We start from the raw sequence: 21221 nt of genomic DNA, 5'->3' as shown, positions 1-21221 counted from the left end.
GTACTGGGCACTGAATAAAGTAAAATAAGATGTAGGCTTGCCTAAACAAGATCATGCTTTCACAGAGCAAGCTTGCCAGTATAGGGTAGATTTCTATTTAAGTTGTGTAAAAAATATGAACTACTTTAACTAGGAATATTTTTAAAAAGGAATATCTATTGTAGCTCAATATTTCTATGTCACATTACCTAGATTCAGAATTCTTGCTAGTGTTGTGAGGAAGACCTGTCTCCCACACACCCCATTGTGAGCCCACATATAATATTTAGTTAACCTCCCTAGTTATTACCCATTATACTAGTACAGATCTAATTAACATTTTGAAACGCCAACTTGTGTCAATTTCTAGCTAAGAGGTATTACTATATTGTGGCAAAAAGAACTTCCTAAACAATACCACTTTAGCATTTAATTCACACCAGGAATATTACTTTCACTGTAGGGTTTCTTTTTGAAATTAGGTAGAAAAAAGAACCAAAGCTTTTCTTTCTTACTTTTTTCTTAGAGATATTATATATTTAAAAAACTCAAACACATTGAACTCAGTCCTTTTATGTTATAAATTTCTAGAGGACAATGAGACCAGTAATTTTTTTTTCCTTTTTGTAAGCAAGTTGATTTCAAGGGAAAAAACTGGGCAAAGAATAGTTATACTTACCTCATATAATCATTAATAAGCTTTGTCTAACAAGATACAAGCTGTTGCAAATAATAAAACTCTGTTACCCTGTTTTATGACTAATTTCAATCCTTTACTTTTTTTCACCCTCTTTCCCATTCCTCCTTCCCTCTCAACCCTACTACACCCTCATATGTACAATTTCAGTTTAGTATTTTTTAATAACATTTTTTGGAAGACTCTATAAAACTAGGTTATATATCTTGGTTAATAATGGAAATTTCACTTACCTAAAAACACTATCAGTTTTCACGAAAGATATTGTTCCTCCTCCCATTAATTAAAATATTGTTTATAGCTTAAGATCACGTCTTAGATTATACTAAGACCGTGATGGCAAACCTATGGCATGTGTGCCAGAGCATGCTGGAGGGGGCTGCTCCCCTCCCCCTCTCCACCTGCTTAGGACATTCCTCACTTCACCCACCCCTCTTCCTAGCAGCCCAATGGAAGTGCTTCCTCCCTCCCCTGTCTGGGTAATATGGGGACCTCACATGAGGGGTGAAGGCTGCAGTTTGGGCACTTGGTCTCTAAGAGGTTTGCCATCACTGTACTAAGAAATACTACAGTAGCCTTCATATTGTGTTGTGTTGACACTGATTAGATACCCTGGAGCTAGAAATTGGAATGAAAAGATTAAGAATAATAAAATATACGTTATTTCATTATTTAACTTCTGCTTATCTATCTCCTTTGCTTATATGAGTGTATCTGGGGAAGGAGAAGAGAGAAAATTCTTTAAAGGGAAGAACTTCAGAGTCTTTCCCACAACTTAAAGTCTTCATTTTGACAACATCTTAAAAGAGAGCAAACCTTGTTTGCACTCACTATTGTACCAATGTACCCAGTACAATGCCTGGTATATGATTAGGGTTCTAACATGGTGACCTTTAACAGACAATACATCTATAAAAAGAAATAGAGGTTGCTTCACGTCAGACTAGAGACTAATCACTGAAAAAATGTGAATGTGTTTTTTTTTTTTCTGCAACTTACTTTATCACTGTCCAGAGTATTCTGAGAGGTACGGGAAGCAATGGAAATAGTATCAGGCTGGCTGCTTCCATCACCTTGACTATCTAAGTCCTCTCCATCCCTGTGAAGGATAAAGCAGACTTTTTGTTAGTGACAATGTCATTTTTTTTTAGAAAACAGAATATTTCTGAAACATTTATAATTTATTTGGAAATTAATTGATTTGAAAAAATCTACTTAGAGTTGATATTATTTGGAAGGAAGTCCTTGCAACAAAATGAAAAATCCTACTACAAATGGGATTGAAATCATTTTGTGCAAATAGCATTTGAGAAGGTAAATTGACCATATTCAACAAATGACTTGAATACTTCAATGAATCTGTAATTTCATAGAGATGGGTTCTTCTTCTGAAAGCAAAAGTGATAATTTATCTGTATCTTAATCACGTAAAATTGTTGTATGTGAATTACTGTAAATCCTCTAGAAAGTTTCTAGCCAACAAACTAAAGGCTATACATCATTATTGTTCTGGGAGTCACAATGTAGCATTGGAGCTATCCATCTATATAACCCCTTGTCCTGGGCTAATAACTGGTCCATCTCCTCTCCAAATAAGGATGACTTTTTGCCTACAAGACATAGTTGGTGATATGCTACATCTTCTTTAATACATGTTCACTATATCTCCCTCTCTGTCCTTGAGTAACCAGTGATTTCTAGATTTTCAGAGTGACATTCCATGATTTACAGCCACATGGTAACACCAGAAATATAACAGTGTTTAAAAAGGTAGGTTTTGGGGAGCAGTGAGGCGGCTCAGTGGATTGAGAGTCAGGACTAGAGATGGGAGCTAGCTCCCTAGCTCCCATTGCCTAGCCTTTACTTCTTTGCTACTTTGGAACCAATACACAGTATTGATTCTAACATGAAAGGTAGGGGTTTAAAAAGAAATTTTAAAGGCGAATTTTAATTTTAGGAGCAGCTTTGAACAGTTTAAAGCAGTGATGGGCAAACTTTCTAAAGAGGTGGCCAAAGGAAAGGAAATGCTCATCTGTCAGTCTGTTTCTAAGGCAATTCTTTCGAAATGTCATTGTATTGTATCCTACTCATTGTATTCGTCAGATTAGGAATAATGTTGTGCTGCCAGATAGAACATTTCAGGGGGTGTAGTTTTCCCATCACTGGTTTAAAGTATTCAATAATTTCCCAAATGCAATCCCACCTGACCACCTAACTCCAATAATTCTAGACAATTCTAATTCTTGATCTGCATCATATATCATAGTCTGGGAAGTAGTAATTCTTCATAAATTCAGTTTTTTTTTCTGTGCTGATTGCTGGACAGATTTCTTTTGCATGTCAATCTCATTGAGGAAGTTCTGTAGCACATTGGGAATCGATGCAATTAGCACCATGCCATTTACAAACAAGAGCATTTGAGAAGCTACCCATCTATAAAGAATCCTTCTGACATTTGGATTTTGTACAAAGTCCCAGAATCCTGAAGGACAGTGACAAACACCTTTGCTAGGCAAAGAAGTCCTCATTTTATGTTTCACTGACCATCAGAGGTTCACTGACTAGTTATTTTTGTGCTTGTGTGTATCAAAGACTCTTAGATGATCTTAACATACTGCTGAGAGATATATTGTTGGAAGTGAACCTTGAAGGCTCCATCTTGCTTTACTGAGCCAAATGCTATTTTAAAATCAATTAACAGGGGGCAGCTGGGTAGCTCAGTGGATTGAGAGCCAGGCCTAGAGATGGGAGGTCCTAGGTTCAAATCTGACCTCTGACAATTCCCAGCTGTGTGACCCTGGGCAAGTCACTTGACCCCCATTGCCTAGCCCTTACCACTCTCCTGCCTTGGAGCCAATACACAGTATTGACTGCAAGACAGAAGGTAAGGGCTTAAAAAAAAATCAATTAACAATTACCACAAGGGAATCTTGTACTCTATTTGTCCATCTAAGTCTTCTGTATGGCAGTGAAATGTGGCAGGGTGTAGGAAAATGTGAAAGCCTGCCTGTTGTTTGTTTCTCATGTTTACAACAAAGATATTCTTAATATATGAGATCATTCTTATGAAAAATTTCTAGAGGTGAGAAAGTAAGTATATGGGCTGGTAGAAAAGTGTGTGCCTTAATCACATTTTTGTAGAAATTATATCATGAGTGATTTCTGCTAACTGTTGGATAACTTTACCTCTTCCTGAAATTAAAAAGAAAAAAAATCAATCCTTCAGTGCCTTCAAAATTGTGTTCCCCCGATAAAGATTTCTTTTGTGAATATTTATGGTTCAGCTCCTCTTCCTATCTTTGTCTTCTTTAGTGCCAAATTGCCAATTTTATGTTATCATACATGAGACACGGGGATTTAGAGGGAAGAGTCCTGATGTGGTATTTATGCTGTCACTGATGATGAATATAGTGTTACTAAGTTATAAATGGGTTACTATCTATGTTTCTCATATACCACTCTTCTTATGCAGGGTCTCATGAGCTCATGCCTAGACTATTGCAATAGCCTTCTGGTGAGTCTCCTGCCTCTAGTCTTTCCCCACTCCAATCTATCCTATATTCAGCTGTCCAATTGTTCTTAAAAGTGCAGATCTGCCTCCCCACCTTTCAATAAACTCCAATGACTCCTTATTACTTCTAGAATCAAATATAAAATAAACTAGCTGCTTCCTAGCTTTCCAATTTTCTTTTATCTTATTCCCCTCTACTTATTTAGAATCAGGTAACACTGGCCTCCTTGTTATTCCTTGCACAAAAGAGTGGTTCACCTCATTTTCACTGTATGTTCCCTATACGTGGAACTCTCTTCTCTTCACCTCCTGGCTTCTTTCAAGTCTTAGCTAATATTCTAACTTCTATAAGAAGCCCTTCCCTATTCTTAGTCCTGGTGCCTTTCCTCTGAAATCATTCCCAAATTATCCTGAATATATGTTGTTTGTACATTGTCTCTCTTATTAAACTGTTAACTTCTTGAGAACAAAGACTGTTTTTTCCTTTCTTTTATGCCCTGGCTTAATATGGTGCTTGATCCATAGGAAACATTTAATTAGTGCTTGTTGATTAACTGATTGCGTCAGCAGAGGAAAAAACCCACACTGGATAAATCTTCAGTCTCTGACGAATTAAGATTTAGAAATGCCAATGGATCTTCCATTTTTTATTTGTTTGTTGCCCTCTTTCCAGTCTTACATTTAATGTCCTTGGGATGATTTGGATCACATGCCAACTTTTCTACAGATTCATTTTCTCTTTTCTGCCTTGTTTAGTGTGGTGACACTTGCTCTTTATTTGCCATACTACCCCGTAATATTCTGAAAATGAGTTTATATTCTAAAGTAGTATAGTCCTTGGCAAAGAGCTCTTTCTTCTTGGGAAAAAAGCATCAAATGTTTGGTGACTGAAGTGGTTTGGATTTTTTTTTTGGCACCTTCAATGTAAAGACTTTCAGAGTCTATGGGAAATAGTCATAATTTATGTCCTCTCAAACAATATCCCATAAATATTCAAATGTATCATTAAGGGATGGAGGAGGGGTATGGGTAAGGTAAATAGGAGTTCCATTTGGTTGCATTCTGAAACATGAAAGCCTTCCTGGATGGGAACAATGACCACATACCTTCTTCCCTTCTGTTTGGCAGTGGGAGCTGTTTTAGGAATATGAATTGGTTCTTTTAGTGCCCCTTTCAAATGAATGGTTCTTTCCTGTATCACCTCTCGAATGTGTTTGATCCAATCCTGTTTATTTTCTATACTGGAAGCCTTTAAAAAAAAAGAGAGATTTATGAATTTGTTTTGAAGCAGAATCTTCTTTCCCCCAGAACCTAAACATACTGAAGTATATGTATGTATGCATGTGTGTACACAGACACACACAGACACAGATACACACATACCATTTCAGTCTCTTGTTTACAAAACAACTTTACAAGAAAAATACAACCAAATACTGGCTAGATAACAACTATTAATCTGACCATTCTTTCACCCAAAGTGATTTAGGTTTTACCTTATGCTTATGTAAGGTAATGATGCTTCCACTGCCTGCCATCTGTCCTGCATACCATGAAAATAGGGCTACTCAGAGTCTGCAAAAGGCATACCCTTACACTTTTGTATTATTATTTTGGATCTGTTATGAAGACAGTAAGTACTTCTGTCATGTCCTCAAACCAATGACTTCTTTTTTTAATAGCCTATTTAGAAATAATAGAGAATATATATAGCAGAAAGAGATTCCTCCCCTCCCCCAAAATGTTCCATAAAGCTGCCTGGACATCCATTACAATATGTGAGTCACTAAAGAGCAAGCAATGGAACCTAGATTAGAACTAGCCGTTAGAAATGGCTCTTCGTTTAGGGCTCTGTCAAGTGGTTCACTGTTCTGTTGTTAAAATACATAGAACATTTGCTCTTTGGCTGGATTTTAAATATCACTTTATTGCTCCACCAAAAACTTATGGGAAATGCTCTGAGTAAATGTCTATATGTTTAGCTTTACTTTAATTTTGGCTATATACATAGAGAGGAGATCTTTGTCCCTTAAAAGCTGGTTTCTGGAAAGCATTATCCTCCTACTCTGAGAATTATTTCTTTTAGAAATGATTGTCACAAACTATTTAGGACAACAGACAGTGAATAAACAGGAAACAGCATCTTCCAATAAAAGTGGCCTAGATGAATCTGGATAAATTAATAAATTTAAAAAAAAACCCAAATACTCAAATCTGATAACACAATTTTAAAATATATTTCTTCTCACCAATTACTGTTTTTTAAAACTATTTTTACATAGAGTAGAACTATTTGGTTCTGATAGCAATGAAATAAATGAAGGGAAGGGAATAAGCTGGCCTCTGACTTCCTCTGCATTTTTTTTTCTTGACTTAGTCTTTAAGCCTGAATGGGCCCTTCCTCCCTGAAATATCACCCCCATCCCCCATTCCCTTTCTCTAGCTCTCTTTCTTCCTCCCATGAAAAGTATTCTCAAGAGTCAGAGAAGGAAAAAAAAAACTTTGAAAATCTCTGATCTACTAGAATTGGAATGCCTCATGAAAACAATCAGGAGTTAAAGAGATATCATCTGGGCTAGGGGAAAAAAAAACAATTTGGCAGAGACTGGAAACAATCAGGAAAAGAAGAACTGCTAAATATGCCTTGAAAAATTATAATGCCTATTATTTAAAAGCAATGAATTAAAGATTAGATTTAGAAGTAATCATAAAACCTTAATTTAAAAAAAAAACACTAAGTAAGGGTGCAAAGGTGAACAACTTTGGAGAAATATAGTCCTATGGGAAAGGAGGCCTAGACTGGAGAGCCGGGCAAGATTTTTCACATAATGATTGGAAAGGCAAATGATTGGTTTTATACTATGTATACTAGCACTGAAGGTGGAGGTAAATGGATGCAATGGTGGGTACATTGTTTCCAGCCTATGAAAATGAACAAAACCAAACTCTTTTTATGGGATAATCAGGTAACAAAGGTTCAATGATTTTTTCATGATAAACAGTCTTTTAGATTCATGGTGGGAAGCTAAATGGCCCAGAAGGAGCACTGGGCTTAGACTCAGTAAGACATCTCTCTGAGTCACTGTGCGACTCCAACTCACTTAACCCTGTCTGCCTCAGTTTTCTCATCTGTAAAATGAGCTGGAGAAGGAAATGGCAAACCGCTCCACTATCTTTGCCCAGAAAACATCAAAATGGGGTCACAAAGAGCCAGATGCAACTGAAACAACTCAATGACAAAGATTCTTCAGTAAATTCTGTTTTAGTCTCTTCGAGAAAGAACTCTTGCCAATAATTCCCCACTAAGTATTCAGTTCCTCTGCAAATACAAGCTTTCTCAGAAGATGCTCACCATGTTAACTCTCTGTAACATGCAGGAAGTTTTACTTTTGAATTGTGTCATGGATCTTTTATGATATCCTAAAGGCACCTTGACCATATTTGGTGATGATGTCTGGAAAAATTTCCTAGATGCCTTTTTAAAATCCAAGAACATATGACCATTTCAAGGGGAATATCTTTCTGCCCAGCACTGAAAACAGGGGGTGGGCTTTACATAAGTTTTAACACATGCATATAAATAGTTCCCTGATGGCCTCTGCACATGAAGTTGCTATGGCTATATGTCTTTGTAAAGTTTATGGTCCCATAATGCACACACTCATAAACTTCAAAAAACTTAGAAGATCACATTTACCTAATATTTAGCAATGTGTTAGCTGATTGGTAAATGACATTGTGCCAGAGCTATCATATGCACACTGACTTTGTGATTATCCAGATAGTCATTACTATATAACACAGTCTTCAATGTCATTGGTCAAAACTAGGTAAAATAATAATTTACACAGACAGGGGACTTGAAAACTTATAAAATTAGTACATATTCCAAGAACCCATTCAACAGAAAATTAGTTGAGAGAACCAAAAACTAAAATCACAATTTTTGTGAGTATATGAGAACTTTTTTTTTTAAGTCAGAGATGAAATAGTAGAAATTCTGATTCATACACTGGAGTCTCATAAAACGTTTGGCTTTTCTTCTAATATTTCTTTGCAATAATCTATAGCTACATCTTCCCCAAGCTCAGACATCCTTTAACTTTTGGTGTTTCTAGACAACTCAAAAGACAGTTCCATCTATGTTTTAAAAATTCTTTGTAGCCCCTCAATAAACAGGACACCTCTCCACCCCTTCCCTGAATCACCTTTAAATAACTCTTTACTAAGAGACTAGGAAAATCTAGTATATTAAGAGGAGTAAAATGTTTTAATGTTATCTCCTAGAAATTCATATAAAAATATCAAGCAAGTTTAGATATCACATCCTAAAAAGCATTTCCACAGTTATCTTCACTTTGCAAATGGAAAGCAAACACACAACACAACTTCCCTGTGGCACCTAGTAACCTTAAGGGAGAAAGTCAAGACCCTGTTATGCCATCAGTTACCAAGAATCTTTGCACACTTAAAAACCAGCTTTTATTATGGTGGACAAACCAGTGAGACATACAGGGGAACTTGGACAACATTTAGAAAACTATTCATTAGCCTGTTAGCCTGAAGCCTGAGGCCATATCTAACTCCTCTGATCTTCTATAAAATCAGGTAAACTGGATCAGCACTGAAGGAATGACAGGAATAAAATGAACCTTCTCTCTCTTCTCTGTCTCTGTCTGTCTTGGGGTAGGTGAAATAAGAGTTTGGCAAAATTCATTCCCCCACCAAAATGAAAATATAATATTTCCCACCAAAATGAAAATGGAAATATAATATTTTTGCTGTTCTTTAGTTGTATTTAGCCAATATAGGAATTTTATCTTCCAGTTTCCAAGCAACAAAACCTTCTCTTAACCCAGAGATGTTTGGAGGAGTATAGAACTGTCATTTAAAAAATCAAATCCTTTAAATCTTTTAAAAGGCTTATATATAATTATGATATAGTTTTTCACACAAAAAATATGCATTTTCCTCTGCCCTCATGACCTGACCCAGGGATTTCTCTATCTCCATTAATGGAATAAACATACTCCCAGTTACTTAGATTCTGAACCTGGGAGTCTCTCTGCTCTCATGTCCAATCAATTGCCAAATCAATTCTATCTCCATCATTTTATAATCAGTCACTCCTTTCCATTCCTTCTCCCGTGCAACATCTCTCTGATTTGGGTCCACATTATTTCTTGCCTAGATTATTAGAATGGCCTCTTAAATGAGCCTCCTTCCTGTTTATTCCTTCTTTAATCATTCTTTACAATCCCCACTTACCAGAGAATAAAGTATACATTCATGAACCTGGAATTTGGGGTTCTCCCCAATCTGGCTTCCCCTTTGTTTTTTAACGCCTGCCCTTGACATTCTCTATGTCTGAGCTACATTGGCCTCATTGCCATTTCATGTTCTCATCCCATTCTCACCCCTTGCTCACACCATCCCCTGAAGTACAGTAATCAGAAGAGAACCTCCCCCATTGTTAAGCCTCTCCCTCTCCTTTAAAGGTCACTTTAGCTGCCAACTCTCCCATTAAGCCTTCCCTATCCTGAGTACCAAATAAAATGAAATTTCTTTTAGCACACTGTCTAGTTCTCTTTGGCATTCATTGCATTATCTTATGTAGGCTCTTCTTCCCACTTATGTTATAAATTTCTTGAAAAAGTTACACCATAATTAGCTTTGCAGTTACATAGTAGACAAGATGTTTTTTAAGATGCCAGACAGGCATACCTTTAAGACGATTTTATTATCAGAAGTTGGGGTCCTTCCTACCCACAGTGCAAATTTGCAAGGATCTCCTTCAACGTGTTCTGTAACACCCAGTTCTGAGGTCTGGGAAAAAAAATAGGTACAGTAACAATTTATATTGTGACTTAAAACAAACAAAACTGCAGCAAGATTTAAAGATGAGTCCAGAGTTGAGATTGGTGGCAAATGGAGGAGTTACAATTTTCACCAATAGAGAAAGTACCTACTAATTCTCTTAGGATCAATATGATAAACAATAATGACATAAGTAAATTAAAAACCAGAAAAGCTTCCTATTTCAGCTGAAGATTTTAACATTCTCTTTCACCAAATTATTTACTAGGGTAGTTTAAAAAGTACCTAAATTAACTAATTCTAATTTCATTTTCTTTAATTTCTTCTGACCAGTTCAGGGAGAGTTGCTGAAAATTCATGAAATAGTTAAAATGATGCTAAGAACAGAGAAAAAAAGTTAAATGATCTGAAAAATTATAGATGAACCTCAAAAAACAGAACAGGACAGTTTTTTCCTGATCTTTAATGCATTTTAACCAATTTGCATTTTTAGGATTAATGAAAATAATTTTTAAAAGGTAAAAATATCATAAATATTTTTATTTATATAATAGAGTTATAGCTCTGTGCTGTTCCAGCAAAATTCTAGCTAAAGCTAGAATTAAAGGATTATCTAATCTTGAGATAACTCACCATCTGTATTTCGGCAGCCATTTTAAGGTTTATGTTTTCACCTGTAGATTGTAGATTAACTAGGCAAGTTTGTACTTGGAATGCTAACTTTTCAGTATTTTTCTCTCCCTTCTAAACAAGTTAACCCATATAATATCCTCCCTCCCTCCCCCAGCAAAAGGAAGTGAGTCACAATCCACAGTCCTGGAGGTGAACTCTGAGGGAATCCTAAAATACAAGATAAATTAAATGAAGATGTATTGGCTTCTAAAACATATTAGCTTAGTCTCAAGAGGCTGTTTGAAAGCCAAGGAACTCAAAGTGAATTACTACTCAGCAAAGTTGCTTTTTCTTTTCCAGTTGGAATGTGATCTAAAATGATGTAAGTTATTCTGCAAATTGACAATGCCAAAAAGGATAAGCATGAAGAAACAATACAAAAATGATTAATTTAAGCTTGGAGCTGGCAGAATGTTTGACTCTGAATGTCACTAAGATAACTCAGACATATTAAGAACTATTTTATTGTTCAGTGATTCTGAGAAATACTTATGTATATATAAATGGATATGTACATACACATATATAGAAATATAAAATTATCATCTTTTAAATGTATAATAGTGATTTGATTTGCCAAAATTTCAAATATTTTACCAAGATATGTAAACCAGCCTTAGAGACCTTAGGACGAGATGAAAAATGAAACCAAATTTGATTCTCTGTTCTTTCTCTTAAAGAATCAATGAATAAAATGACCATTTTCTTCCAGTCCCCAGAGCAATTATATGTAGATTTCAACGTAAATGATCCAGGAAGTAAAAAAGAGTTGGAATTTATCATGGACCACAGGTATTTCCAAGAAAGCAGAAATATGGTTAAAAGAGAGGTAAAAATTTTTAAATGTCCTATTGATGATAGCTATCATTATTTTTATTCCTAACATTCAGCTTCTAAGAAGAAAGGGTATCATATGCATCTAATGAAGATATATACTGAGTAAAATTCCACAATGAGGCTTTTAGTCAGTCAATTTTTTTTCTGTTAATTACAGAAAAGTAAATCAACATGGAAAAAAATCATCATAGAGGCATATTTCTTATTTGATATATCATGTTAAATATGACATGGAGCAGAAAATGGTTTAAACTCAGAAAAAATAATTTCTAGGGTGGACAAAGCATTGACTCTGGCATTAGAAAACCAAGGTTCATCCTACCTCTGAAGCTTCTTACCTGTGTGACTATAGGAAAGACATTTAAAACTCCCTGACTCTTAGTTTCCTCATTTATAAAAAGAAGGGTCTCAACTAGATGGCCTTGACCTTAGTAAAATTATCTGAGCACTGTTTCTAACATGTTTGCTATGTCTTAAGTTTTAATAAAATTGTATATGAGAGCCCTCTAGTGAGCCAGATAGTACCAGAAAATTGCAGAAGAGGGGGAATGTGAAAACAATTTTTAAAAGATGGTTTAAAATTTAAGAATATTTGAAAAATTAAACTGACAAAAATAGTTTTGTATTCTTTACTTCTGATAACATATAACATCTATATTTCAGCTTCAAGATTAGCACTCTGTGGAGTCATACTTACAAAGAGTTTGCTTTTATAAAGGTACTTGCTTCTTCCACTGGAATCTTTCACCTCTTTACTGAACACTAAGGACATCTCAAAAAGGAAGAGATGCCTCTCCCGACCCTTTCGAATTAAAGTTTTTGGGTCCCAGACTTGGAAGGATTCCTGAAGGATAAGTTCTCCCTGAGATTCAATATTCTCATCAAACCCTGAAAAATGAGGGGGGAAAAGACAAAAGAATCAGAAAGGGAACATAAGAGATAACAAACAAAAGTTTAAAAAATGATTATTTAAAGACTTGTAATGAATACAACAGCTGCCAAAGTTTTTTCCCAAACTACCTTATATTCCTTGTTAGAATAAAAGCTAGGTAGTGTAGTGGATAGAATGCTGGCCTGGAGTTGGAAAGACCAGAGTTCATATGTGGCCTTAGACACTTACTAGCTGTGTGAACTCAGGCAAATCACTGAACCTCTCTGGGCCTCAGTTTCTTAACTGGAAAATAACAGCCTCTAAATTTCTAGGGTTGCTGTTAGGAGAAACTGAGGTAATACTTGTAGAATACCAAACTCATTTTTCACATTATTTATTTATTTATTCGTATTATTATTATTTGCATAGTGGTTCATTCCTTTCTTCCCTTCTTTGTTCCTCCCTTTCTCCTCCTTTTCTCATTTTTTCCTCTTTCTCCCCTTTCCCCTCCCTCTCCCACCTCTCCATTTCTTTTTGCTTAAAATTATATTTTCATTGAACCAATAAAATGATGTCAGAGGATAAAGGCTTCTGTTTTGGGAGGCAATAACTCCTTAATTATCTTCCTACTTCCAGCTCCAGTTTACTTCCTATCTAGCTTAGAAATATGAATAACACTCCATAGGAAACAAATGCGTTTGGAGAAAGTTTTACTGGCTCTGCATTGCAGAAGACAATCTTGATTAGGAAGGCTAACTGTGTTTTTCTACTAAGTTAGCTCTAACATACACATGTCACTAAAGTTAATAATCCTTCGGGAGAAATGTTTTCTCTTTATATGCACCTCCTATGTGGAGTTTTCCCCTCTTAGGAGGTTTGTTGGATGTTAATCCCCCATCCTTGGCTCTTAGTGCCCCATCCCCAATCCCAGACGGTACTGTATGGAAAGGACGTCTGTCTTCCTAAAACATTATTCCCCAGCTCAAAATTCTTTAATAGCTTTCTGCTGTCTACAGGAACAAGTTTTATAGCCTGGAATTTAAAGTGTTTCAGGAAACATCTCTTGTGAGTGTTTTCTTCCCTCTGAAATGATCCCCCTTCACTTATTTCATACCCACCATATACCTGCCCAACCACTGTATGCCTCTCACCGCCCCACCACCCACACACCAGAATAGCATTTCCTTGAGGGGGAGACGATTTTGGGGGTCTTTGCAGTGCCAATGCCTCACCTGACACAAAGGGGGAACTACTAAATGTTGCTGGAACTGAATTGAATTTACTTGACTTTTCTCCAACTACTCCCCCTAAAGAATCCTTTTGCAAAAGGTTCTGTCTTGTCAGTGTTGCTCGCACATAAAATTCTGTTCGTCAGTCACTGCAAAGTTGTAGCTCTGCCTAGAGTTCTTTCTGCTCACTTCCATACTTGTTGAAATCCTACCCTGTTATTAAAATGTGGATCATTGAGTTATTTATCCTAAGTTATTAAGCTATAACTTCTCAACTGCTCCAGTCCTGTGGGGTGACTCCCTCCCCTGAAAGGTGGCCTCGGTACTAGTACTACTCATCTGGCGTGTCAGATGTGGCCCTGAACACTCACTTAAATTCTTAATCCACACACAACCAAAATATAAGCACCTTGAGGACAGGGATGAGTCTCTATGCAGCTTTATAGCCATACTGTCTAGTATTGTCTTACAAAAAAGCACATCCTTAATAAAATGTTTCTTGTTAACAATGACATTGTTGGTAAGGACTAGAGAAAACATTTGTTTTTCAGGATTATTCATCACAGAGAACTGATTGTAACCTGTTATTTGATGGCCTGTTGTTATGAGGCATTCTCTAAGATGTGAAACTCGTTATACACAATGGAACTGGTTATTGTATTCATTTACACAGTTAAATCTAATACTTCATGCTTTTATTCCCATATTAAGGCATATGTTTAAAGGGAGACATTAAAATACACTGGTTTACATTAATTTTTTTTTAACCCTTACTTTCTGTTATAGTAACAACTCTTTAAGACAGAAGAGCAAGGGCTAAGTAAATGGGATTAGGTGACTTGCCCAGGATCACACAGCTAGGAAGTGTCTGAGGCCAGATTTGAACTCAGGTCTTCCCAACTCCAGGTCTGGTGTTCTATCCACTGAGCCACCTCACTGTCCCGATTAACTTGTTTTCAAGACAGAAGCATGTATTAGAAGAAATGGAAGCTTTGTTGTTTATTATAATTTATTAAATAAAGTACTATAGAAATAGCATTGGAGAATTTAGTTTTCTATGGATTTGGGAACCTGAGAAGACACGAGGCAGCCTGGCACAAGGGCTAGAGGGAGCCTTTATTGCCAGAAGCCTAAGCACCATGGACACAGTAGCTGTGGGACCCTGGGCAGCTCACTTAGCTTCTTAGGTCTCTAGGCAATTCTTTAAGGCTATCAATTTCAAGGAAGGTGTCAGCTTACATGGAAGAGGGAATTTCCTCACCTAGGAATTTCCTTTCTTGTGAAATCAAAGGTCCTGTCTTTATAACAATGTCATAAGAAATTATGAATCTTTTTTTGTGAAATTTAACAAAATTGTTAGCTGGAGAATGTGTTGCTTAATCACAGGCTTCTATCAGGGGTCACCACTCATGTTCACATTACAAAGTATTACATTTATGGTCAAGGCAGGGTGAGAAGTAGTAATAAATATGATTTCCCAAGACTTTTTCCCCTGTATTTTTCATTAGAGATGTTTCCCTATATAGGACAGGTTTACATGGTTACTGGCTGAGATGCCTTTTATTAATTTTTTCCCCAATTATCAAGTATTTATTTTTTCCTTCCTCCCACTGGAGGAAAAAGAAAAGGCTAACTTTTATTACAAATAAGCACAGACAAGCAAAACAAACTCCCATATTGTTTCCCAGCTTCTTGATCTGTTTCTGAAAGGAGCCAAATGAAGAGACACGGCGGGTCTTTCAGACTTATAGACACTCCAAGTGGAGATGACCCCACAGGCTCCTGTGCCACCACAGCAGCACACAAGGAGGGAAGCCCTTTGTCCTCCACTCTCAGGCCAAGCATCAGAGACCCAGCAGGATCACCTTGCCCATCTCTGACATGACCGTAGACTTAACAAAAGTTTAAAAGTTGGCTATCTTTAAGCAAAATGTTCAATCAGAGGAAGAGAGATTGGGCAGAAAGGAGAGTGGAGGGGATTCCTATAGTACTGGACCAGACAACCCCAAAATTCTGACCAACTTAAAATTGTAAAAAGAGCAAAAAGCAAAATGAGCTAAAAACAGAACACCAATAAAACCACAGAACTAAAAGTTAGCCATAGTGATAAATAATAGCTCCAGATTTCTAATAACTGAAGACATTAATTTCCAGATGACTTATATAAACATATCCCCAACCAACTTCATGATAATACTGCCTTCTCACCTTCAAGCATGCTAAGGTGCATGGCGTCATTGGCTCGCTTTGGCACACTGAGCATCACCTCGAGGCCATCCTTAATCTCTCCTTTGCCTTCTTCACAGCAGGTGAGCAGCTCCTATAGAAGACCAATACACATGAACTGATATGGATCTATAGACAGGTTCAAGGAAAGAACATTAAAAATAAAATACAGGAAGATTGCCCACAAAATGCTTTGACAGCAAAGTTTGTATTCATTGAATCAAAAAAGTATGTGGAAAGCCAAAGAACAGGATGGTGGATAGAGAGCTTACCTCAGGATAAAAAAATACTTTTTAATTCCCCACCTAACAAATTTATTATTTATTTATTTTAGTGCTAGTGAAATACACCTTTTGAGTTCTGAATTCTCTCCCTTCTTGTTCCTTCCCATCCACTGAAAAGGCAAGCAATATCATTTCAAATAATGCATACGATATCGTAAAAAATATTATGTCTGACCTCTATTGGCCATGGGACCCTAAAAAAGTCACTTAACCACTCTGTGTTCCAGAAAACTCTTTAAGACTAAAAGTTGCAGATTAGCTGTAGATGTGAGTTAGGAAAGGGAGTTAGTTGACTGGTAGTTCTCAATACCAGTAAAATCATGACTGTGGATTTAGAATTTTCATCAAGATGCTCCAAGAATATTAACATTGCAAGACTTTCCAAAGTCATGGTAATTTTCTTTCGATTGTGTTATATTTGCTTTTTAAAAAAAAAATAAGAAAAATTCAAGGTTTAAAATATTGTTTTCCTTGGGAGACTTGTGAAATCACATTTCAGATTTTCCTTTGGGAACATCATATTACAGAGTAGATAATAAAATAATAGCAATCCATATTCTGTTAATTTCACAGATATGTTATTAGTTCATCATCTCCACTACTATTATGGTTGTTGCTGTTGTTATTTACCAGACTTGTGATTTATTTCACTAGTATAGAGACTTTTGTTGTTGATGAGGATCTGTACCTTTCTCTGTGACATACTCTGGCAGAACTACCTAGGGAATACATTGACTCTATATGTTGGAGGGGAATATGAAATGAGGCGACAGCATTACACTATGATGCCATTGCCACCACCAGCATCACCACCATTATCAGTAGTATCAACACCACCACTGCCACCACCATCATTAATAAATAAAAGTACTTTCAGAATTATTATAGTTAAGGATGATCTCAAGAGATGGACATGAAGATGAGGCAGAATGCAACACTTGGTACAATACTTCCAGATCCACACTAGGGCTATGGAATTAAAAGCGGGAAGGGTCTTTAAAAATCATCCAATCCACCAATATTATTTTATAGATGTGGAAACTGAGGGCAAGATGAATCAAATGACATAACTTTTGAAAGAATAGAAACAGAAACAGAATTTGAACTGAGGTTTCTTGATTCCTGATCAAGGTTTTATTAAGTTTTTAAGACAATATAGGAAGGCCCTGAGAAAAGTTATATAATTATAATGAAAAACAAGATTATTCTAAACCAAACGGCATGTATACAATATTTTACATAATATAATGAAAAACAGCTTTAAAAGGCAGTTCAATGAAACTAATGTTATTGACAAGCCCTCCTCATTAGAAATTTAAATACTTTGAAAGTATTACCTTGCTGAAACATTAATGAGCATAAAATTAATTTTAAGATTAAAAAAAGCTGAGAGCTTATATGAAATATCATTTATAGGAAAAACATATAAAGAGACATAAAACTACTACCATTTTTCTATATAAAACAGAATCACCAAAGCCTGATGGACAGATTATACATACAGATTTAGCTGTTTCTTTCTTCCTTTTCCCCAGAAAGCCCCAAGATATTTCAGTCTCTTTACCTCGCCTCCATTTTCTTAACCTCAGTCCACACCTCTTGCAACGAGAAGCTAAAATCATATTGTGGGATTCTGAGGGTTGGGCCTAGTATAGTCATTTATTCAATATTTTTTCTCAGAATTCATAATCAACTTAATATAGTATAAAATTAATACATTTTAAGTTATGTATTTTGTTCTAGCATACAAGCTACATATAAGCTGATGAAGAATTTCAAGCTATTAGGAGGGCATTTTGCCTTCTAATATAGAGTTCAGAAAAGTCTAGTACCCAAAATATCATTATACATACTTTTAAAAGGAGCTGATATTTTGTTATTCGCTGGACAGGCTTAATAAGGTAAGAAGAAATGGAATTGGCTAGTCCATGCCGTTGTTGTATCTCCTGTAAAAAAACAAGAAGATTTTGAACATGTTTAGTGAGGGAGAAAATTGATTTTTGCACCATAAATCACCAATTATTATATTTCTGGGTATATGTATAATGGGAAGAGATTTTTCAGTTATATTCACTCATTCATACAGTAACTTGAGAATACAGACCACTTTTCAGTGACATAACCACACACACACACACACACACACACACACACACACACCCCTAAGAGATCTCTATATTCAAAGATAATATGACTAAAGTGAAAGTTTTTCTGATGCATTTCTCATGAACAGAATTTAATTTCTCAGTCTGACTATCCCCATATATTAGTGCTCTAACTAACACTATGACCATTTGAATATAATAAGAGATTCTCAGGTGGCTCTTCTTTCTATGCTGTCACATGAATATTCAGAACCTTCAACTTGGGGCTCTCAGATTTGCCTATTTGCTTGATTTTTCAACATTCACCAGCTCAGTTTTCAATCTAATTTATAAGCTTGCTTTCTTTTCCTCATACGCTTAATTTTAGTGGCATAAATTATAATTTTATTAAAGTTTTCCACTCTTCTCCCAATTGTAGCTATATATGTAGAAAATTGACCTTTCTGATTGTTTCTACACTAATTCCTACCTCTCAGATTAAACATTAAAGCCACATTTGAACATTTAAGAATATTTTACAAGACTGCATGTATATTTATGAGGATATCTATTTAAACAAAACCAACGCGAAGTATATATTTGCTTGTGATTAATCAAGTAGTTTGCTCAGAGATACGAAAGAATGACTTGAAAAGTGATTGCTGTTCTAAAGTCACCAGGGAGAGAACTAATTATATCAGCTACTTTATAGTGTTGTGGGGGTTGAATTTGAGAGAATGTGTACTATAAAGCACTTTGGAAAATGTAAACTGCTTTTGACATGTGAGGTATTTTTGTTAAATAGCAGAAAGATGCTAAAACCATCCAATAGCCAAGATTTTCAGAAGTGGGATAGCTAGGTTGATAAAATAATGTACACAATAAAAAATGAACTTCTTCAGTTAAATGATACAGATTAGGTGGGATAAATGAAAAGCCTGAAGTTGTTCTTTCCTTAGTCATTTCAGTTCTTAGCTGAATTTCTAAATGATAATTATTAAGATGTTCATATATTAATGTTTCAAAAACAGAGGAATTTAAAATAATGTATAAATGAATAAATTTATTCAAATGTAGACATAAAAAACATCATCACACCAGGGATAGATCATAAGGATAGGGCCTGGCTCCATGACTTCATTGGTATAGGGAACCTCCCCGATGAGAAAACCATTGTACCGATACTGGCTGGCACTATCTCTTTGACTTACTAGAGCAGGAGGGTTAAAATTAAATATAATGAACATGACTAAACCATATATAAGATCCTTTTGGGTCACATACTGACTTGGTTTTAAAATGCATTATTATCTGTTTTGTGGTAATTTTTTTCTTTTGTTAAATATTTCCTAATTACATTTTTATGTGATTAAGGTTGTGCTTGGGAATGTGGCAGGTCACATGAGGTCAATGGGTCACGTGTTTGACACTTCTGGCTAAGGAGAGCTGAGAGATCATGTGACTTGGTCAGTCATACAACTATATTGTATCAGAGGTGATACATGAACCCATCTTCCTAGCTCCAAGGCTGGCTTTCTATTCATTAAGTCATGATGACTCTTAAATGATTTTCTCACATTTAGTTTATTTTATGAATATACTCAGTTATAAAGGAAGTTTTGAAAAACCAATAAAAATGTTCTGCTTTTCTTAAAATGTCCTTAAAAGTCATGACGGTAGTAAGTCTCTGGCAAGACTAGACTACTCAAGAAATAGCTCTTCTCATATTTGTGACTCAGTCACAGAATTGAAAGCTTTAGAGCTGAAGGAACCTTAGCAATTGCCTAGTTTTATTCCTTCATTTTACCCATGATAACACGGAATGATTTGCCCAAGAATTCTTGGACAAAAATGACCAAAGACCATATAACTAGTTAGTAGAATATCTGGGAATTAGAATGTGTATCTTTTAACTCTTGGTATTTAGCTCTTTCTCCTATTTAATAATAATATCTCGCATGTCAAGAATATTTTGCATTTCCTAGACTGCTTTATAATATATTGCCTTGTCTGACCTTCACAACTCTATGAAGTAGCTGGGATTATTATATTCATTTTATAAATAAGGAATCTAAAGTTCAGTCTGGTTAAGTGATTGGTCTAGGGCTACACAGCTAATAAAAAGGAATTTGGACCCAAGTTTTGTGAGTGCTCTATCCACTATGCACAGTACCTCTCTACTTGGTCTGTTACTCTTTATTTTATGAGGATCGAATTTTCCTCAACAAAATGAAAGAAATGACGTATTAGTACCAAAAATGCTTCACTTATTTTTCTTCCAAAGAAATGTCCCATTTTATAGGTGGTGGGAGAAAGAAGAAAATGGCAACAATGTCTGATGGTTGGTATGTCCTAAAAAGAATCTTTAAAATGAGCCAGTCTCCTGACTGTTGAATTATCTTAAACCTTCTATTAAAGATTCACTCTGTTCTTTAACTTTAAGGTTTATATGAATAGTCACTTACATTTTTAAAATGCATTGAATATCCCTCCTTTGGATATGAACACTGATCACAGAACATAGTTAACATAAATTAAGCTCAGTGAGACTTTTGCAATTAGGATTAATTAGGACAGATGAGACAGGAGAACTGCATCTATCCACAAGCAAAGAACATGCTCTCAAATGTGAATTAATAGAAGTCTTTCTTTTTTATTTAATTCTCATTCTGTGTGGAATATGTTTTTGTTAAAACCTATCACAAAGGCAAATGCTTATTGAGACAGACTCATAAATTCATTATAAACCTCTCACTGGTCAGGGGTACATCATCCCCTATGTAGTATGATCTAAAGGAAACACAACAAGCTTGAAAAGGGAGGGAGAGACAATAAAAAATTATCTTTTATAAGTTTCCATCAGAAATATTAACAATATAATTGATAAAAGCTATAACATACATTCATAAGTTTATTTTTAAATTCCATGAATAACAGAAGTTTCTAGATTTCTTTGTCCTTCAAATTTTAAATATAACATGTTACCATAGCTTAAGCTTTAAAAAATAACCCTT

At 35.5% G+C, this 21221-nt stretch overlaps 1 protein-coding gene across 1 annotated transcript in view; it reads right to left on the bottom strand.

Moving 5' to 3' along the window:
• Positions 1-21221, bottom strand: part of TRIO (trio Rho guanine nucleotide exchange factor) — a 515315-nt gene that overhangs the window by 118318 nt on the left and 375776 nt on the right. The window contains exons 28-33 of the mRNA XM_044665522.1: positions 17977-18069; positions 15822-15933; positions 12211-12401; positions 9912-10013; positions 5294-5436; positions 1676-1775 (exon numbers count right to left, since the gene is read on the bottom strand). Of these exons, the coding sequence (XP_044521457.1) occupies positions 1676-1775; positions 5294-5436; positions 9912-10013; positions 12211-12401; positions 15822-15933; positions 17977-18069 (741 nt within the window). The remainder of the gene's footprint in view (positions 1-1675; positions 1776-5293; positions 5437-9911; positions 10014-12210; positions 12402-15821; positions 15934-17976; positions 18070-21221) is intronic.

The sequence above is a fragment of the Gracilinanus agilis genome, chromosome 1, assembly GCF_016433145.1.
Source record: "Gracilinanus agilis isolate LMUSP501 chromosome 1, AgileGrace, whole genome shotgun sequence".
NCBI classification, from domain to species: domain Eukaryota; kingdom Metazoa; phylum Chordata; class Mammalia; order Didelphimorphia; family Didelphidae; genus Gracilinanus; species Gracilinanus agilis.
The sequence above is the reverse complement of the archived record's forward strand: the minus strand, read 5'-3'. Positions and strand labels throughout refer to the sequence as shown.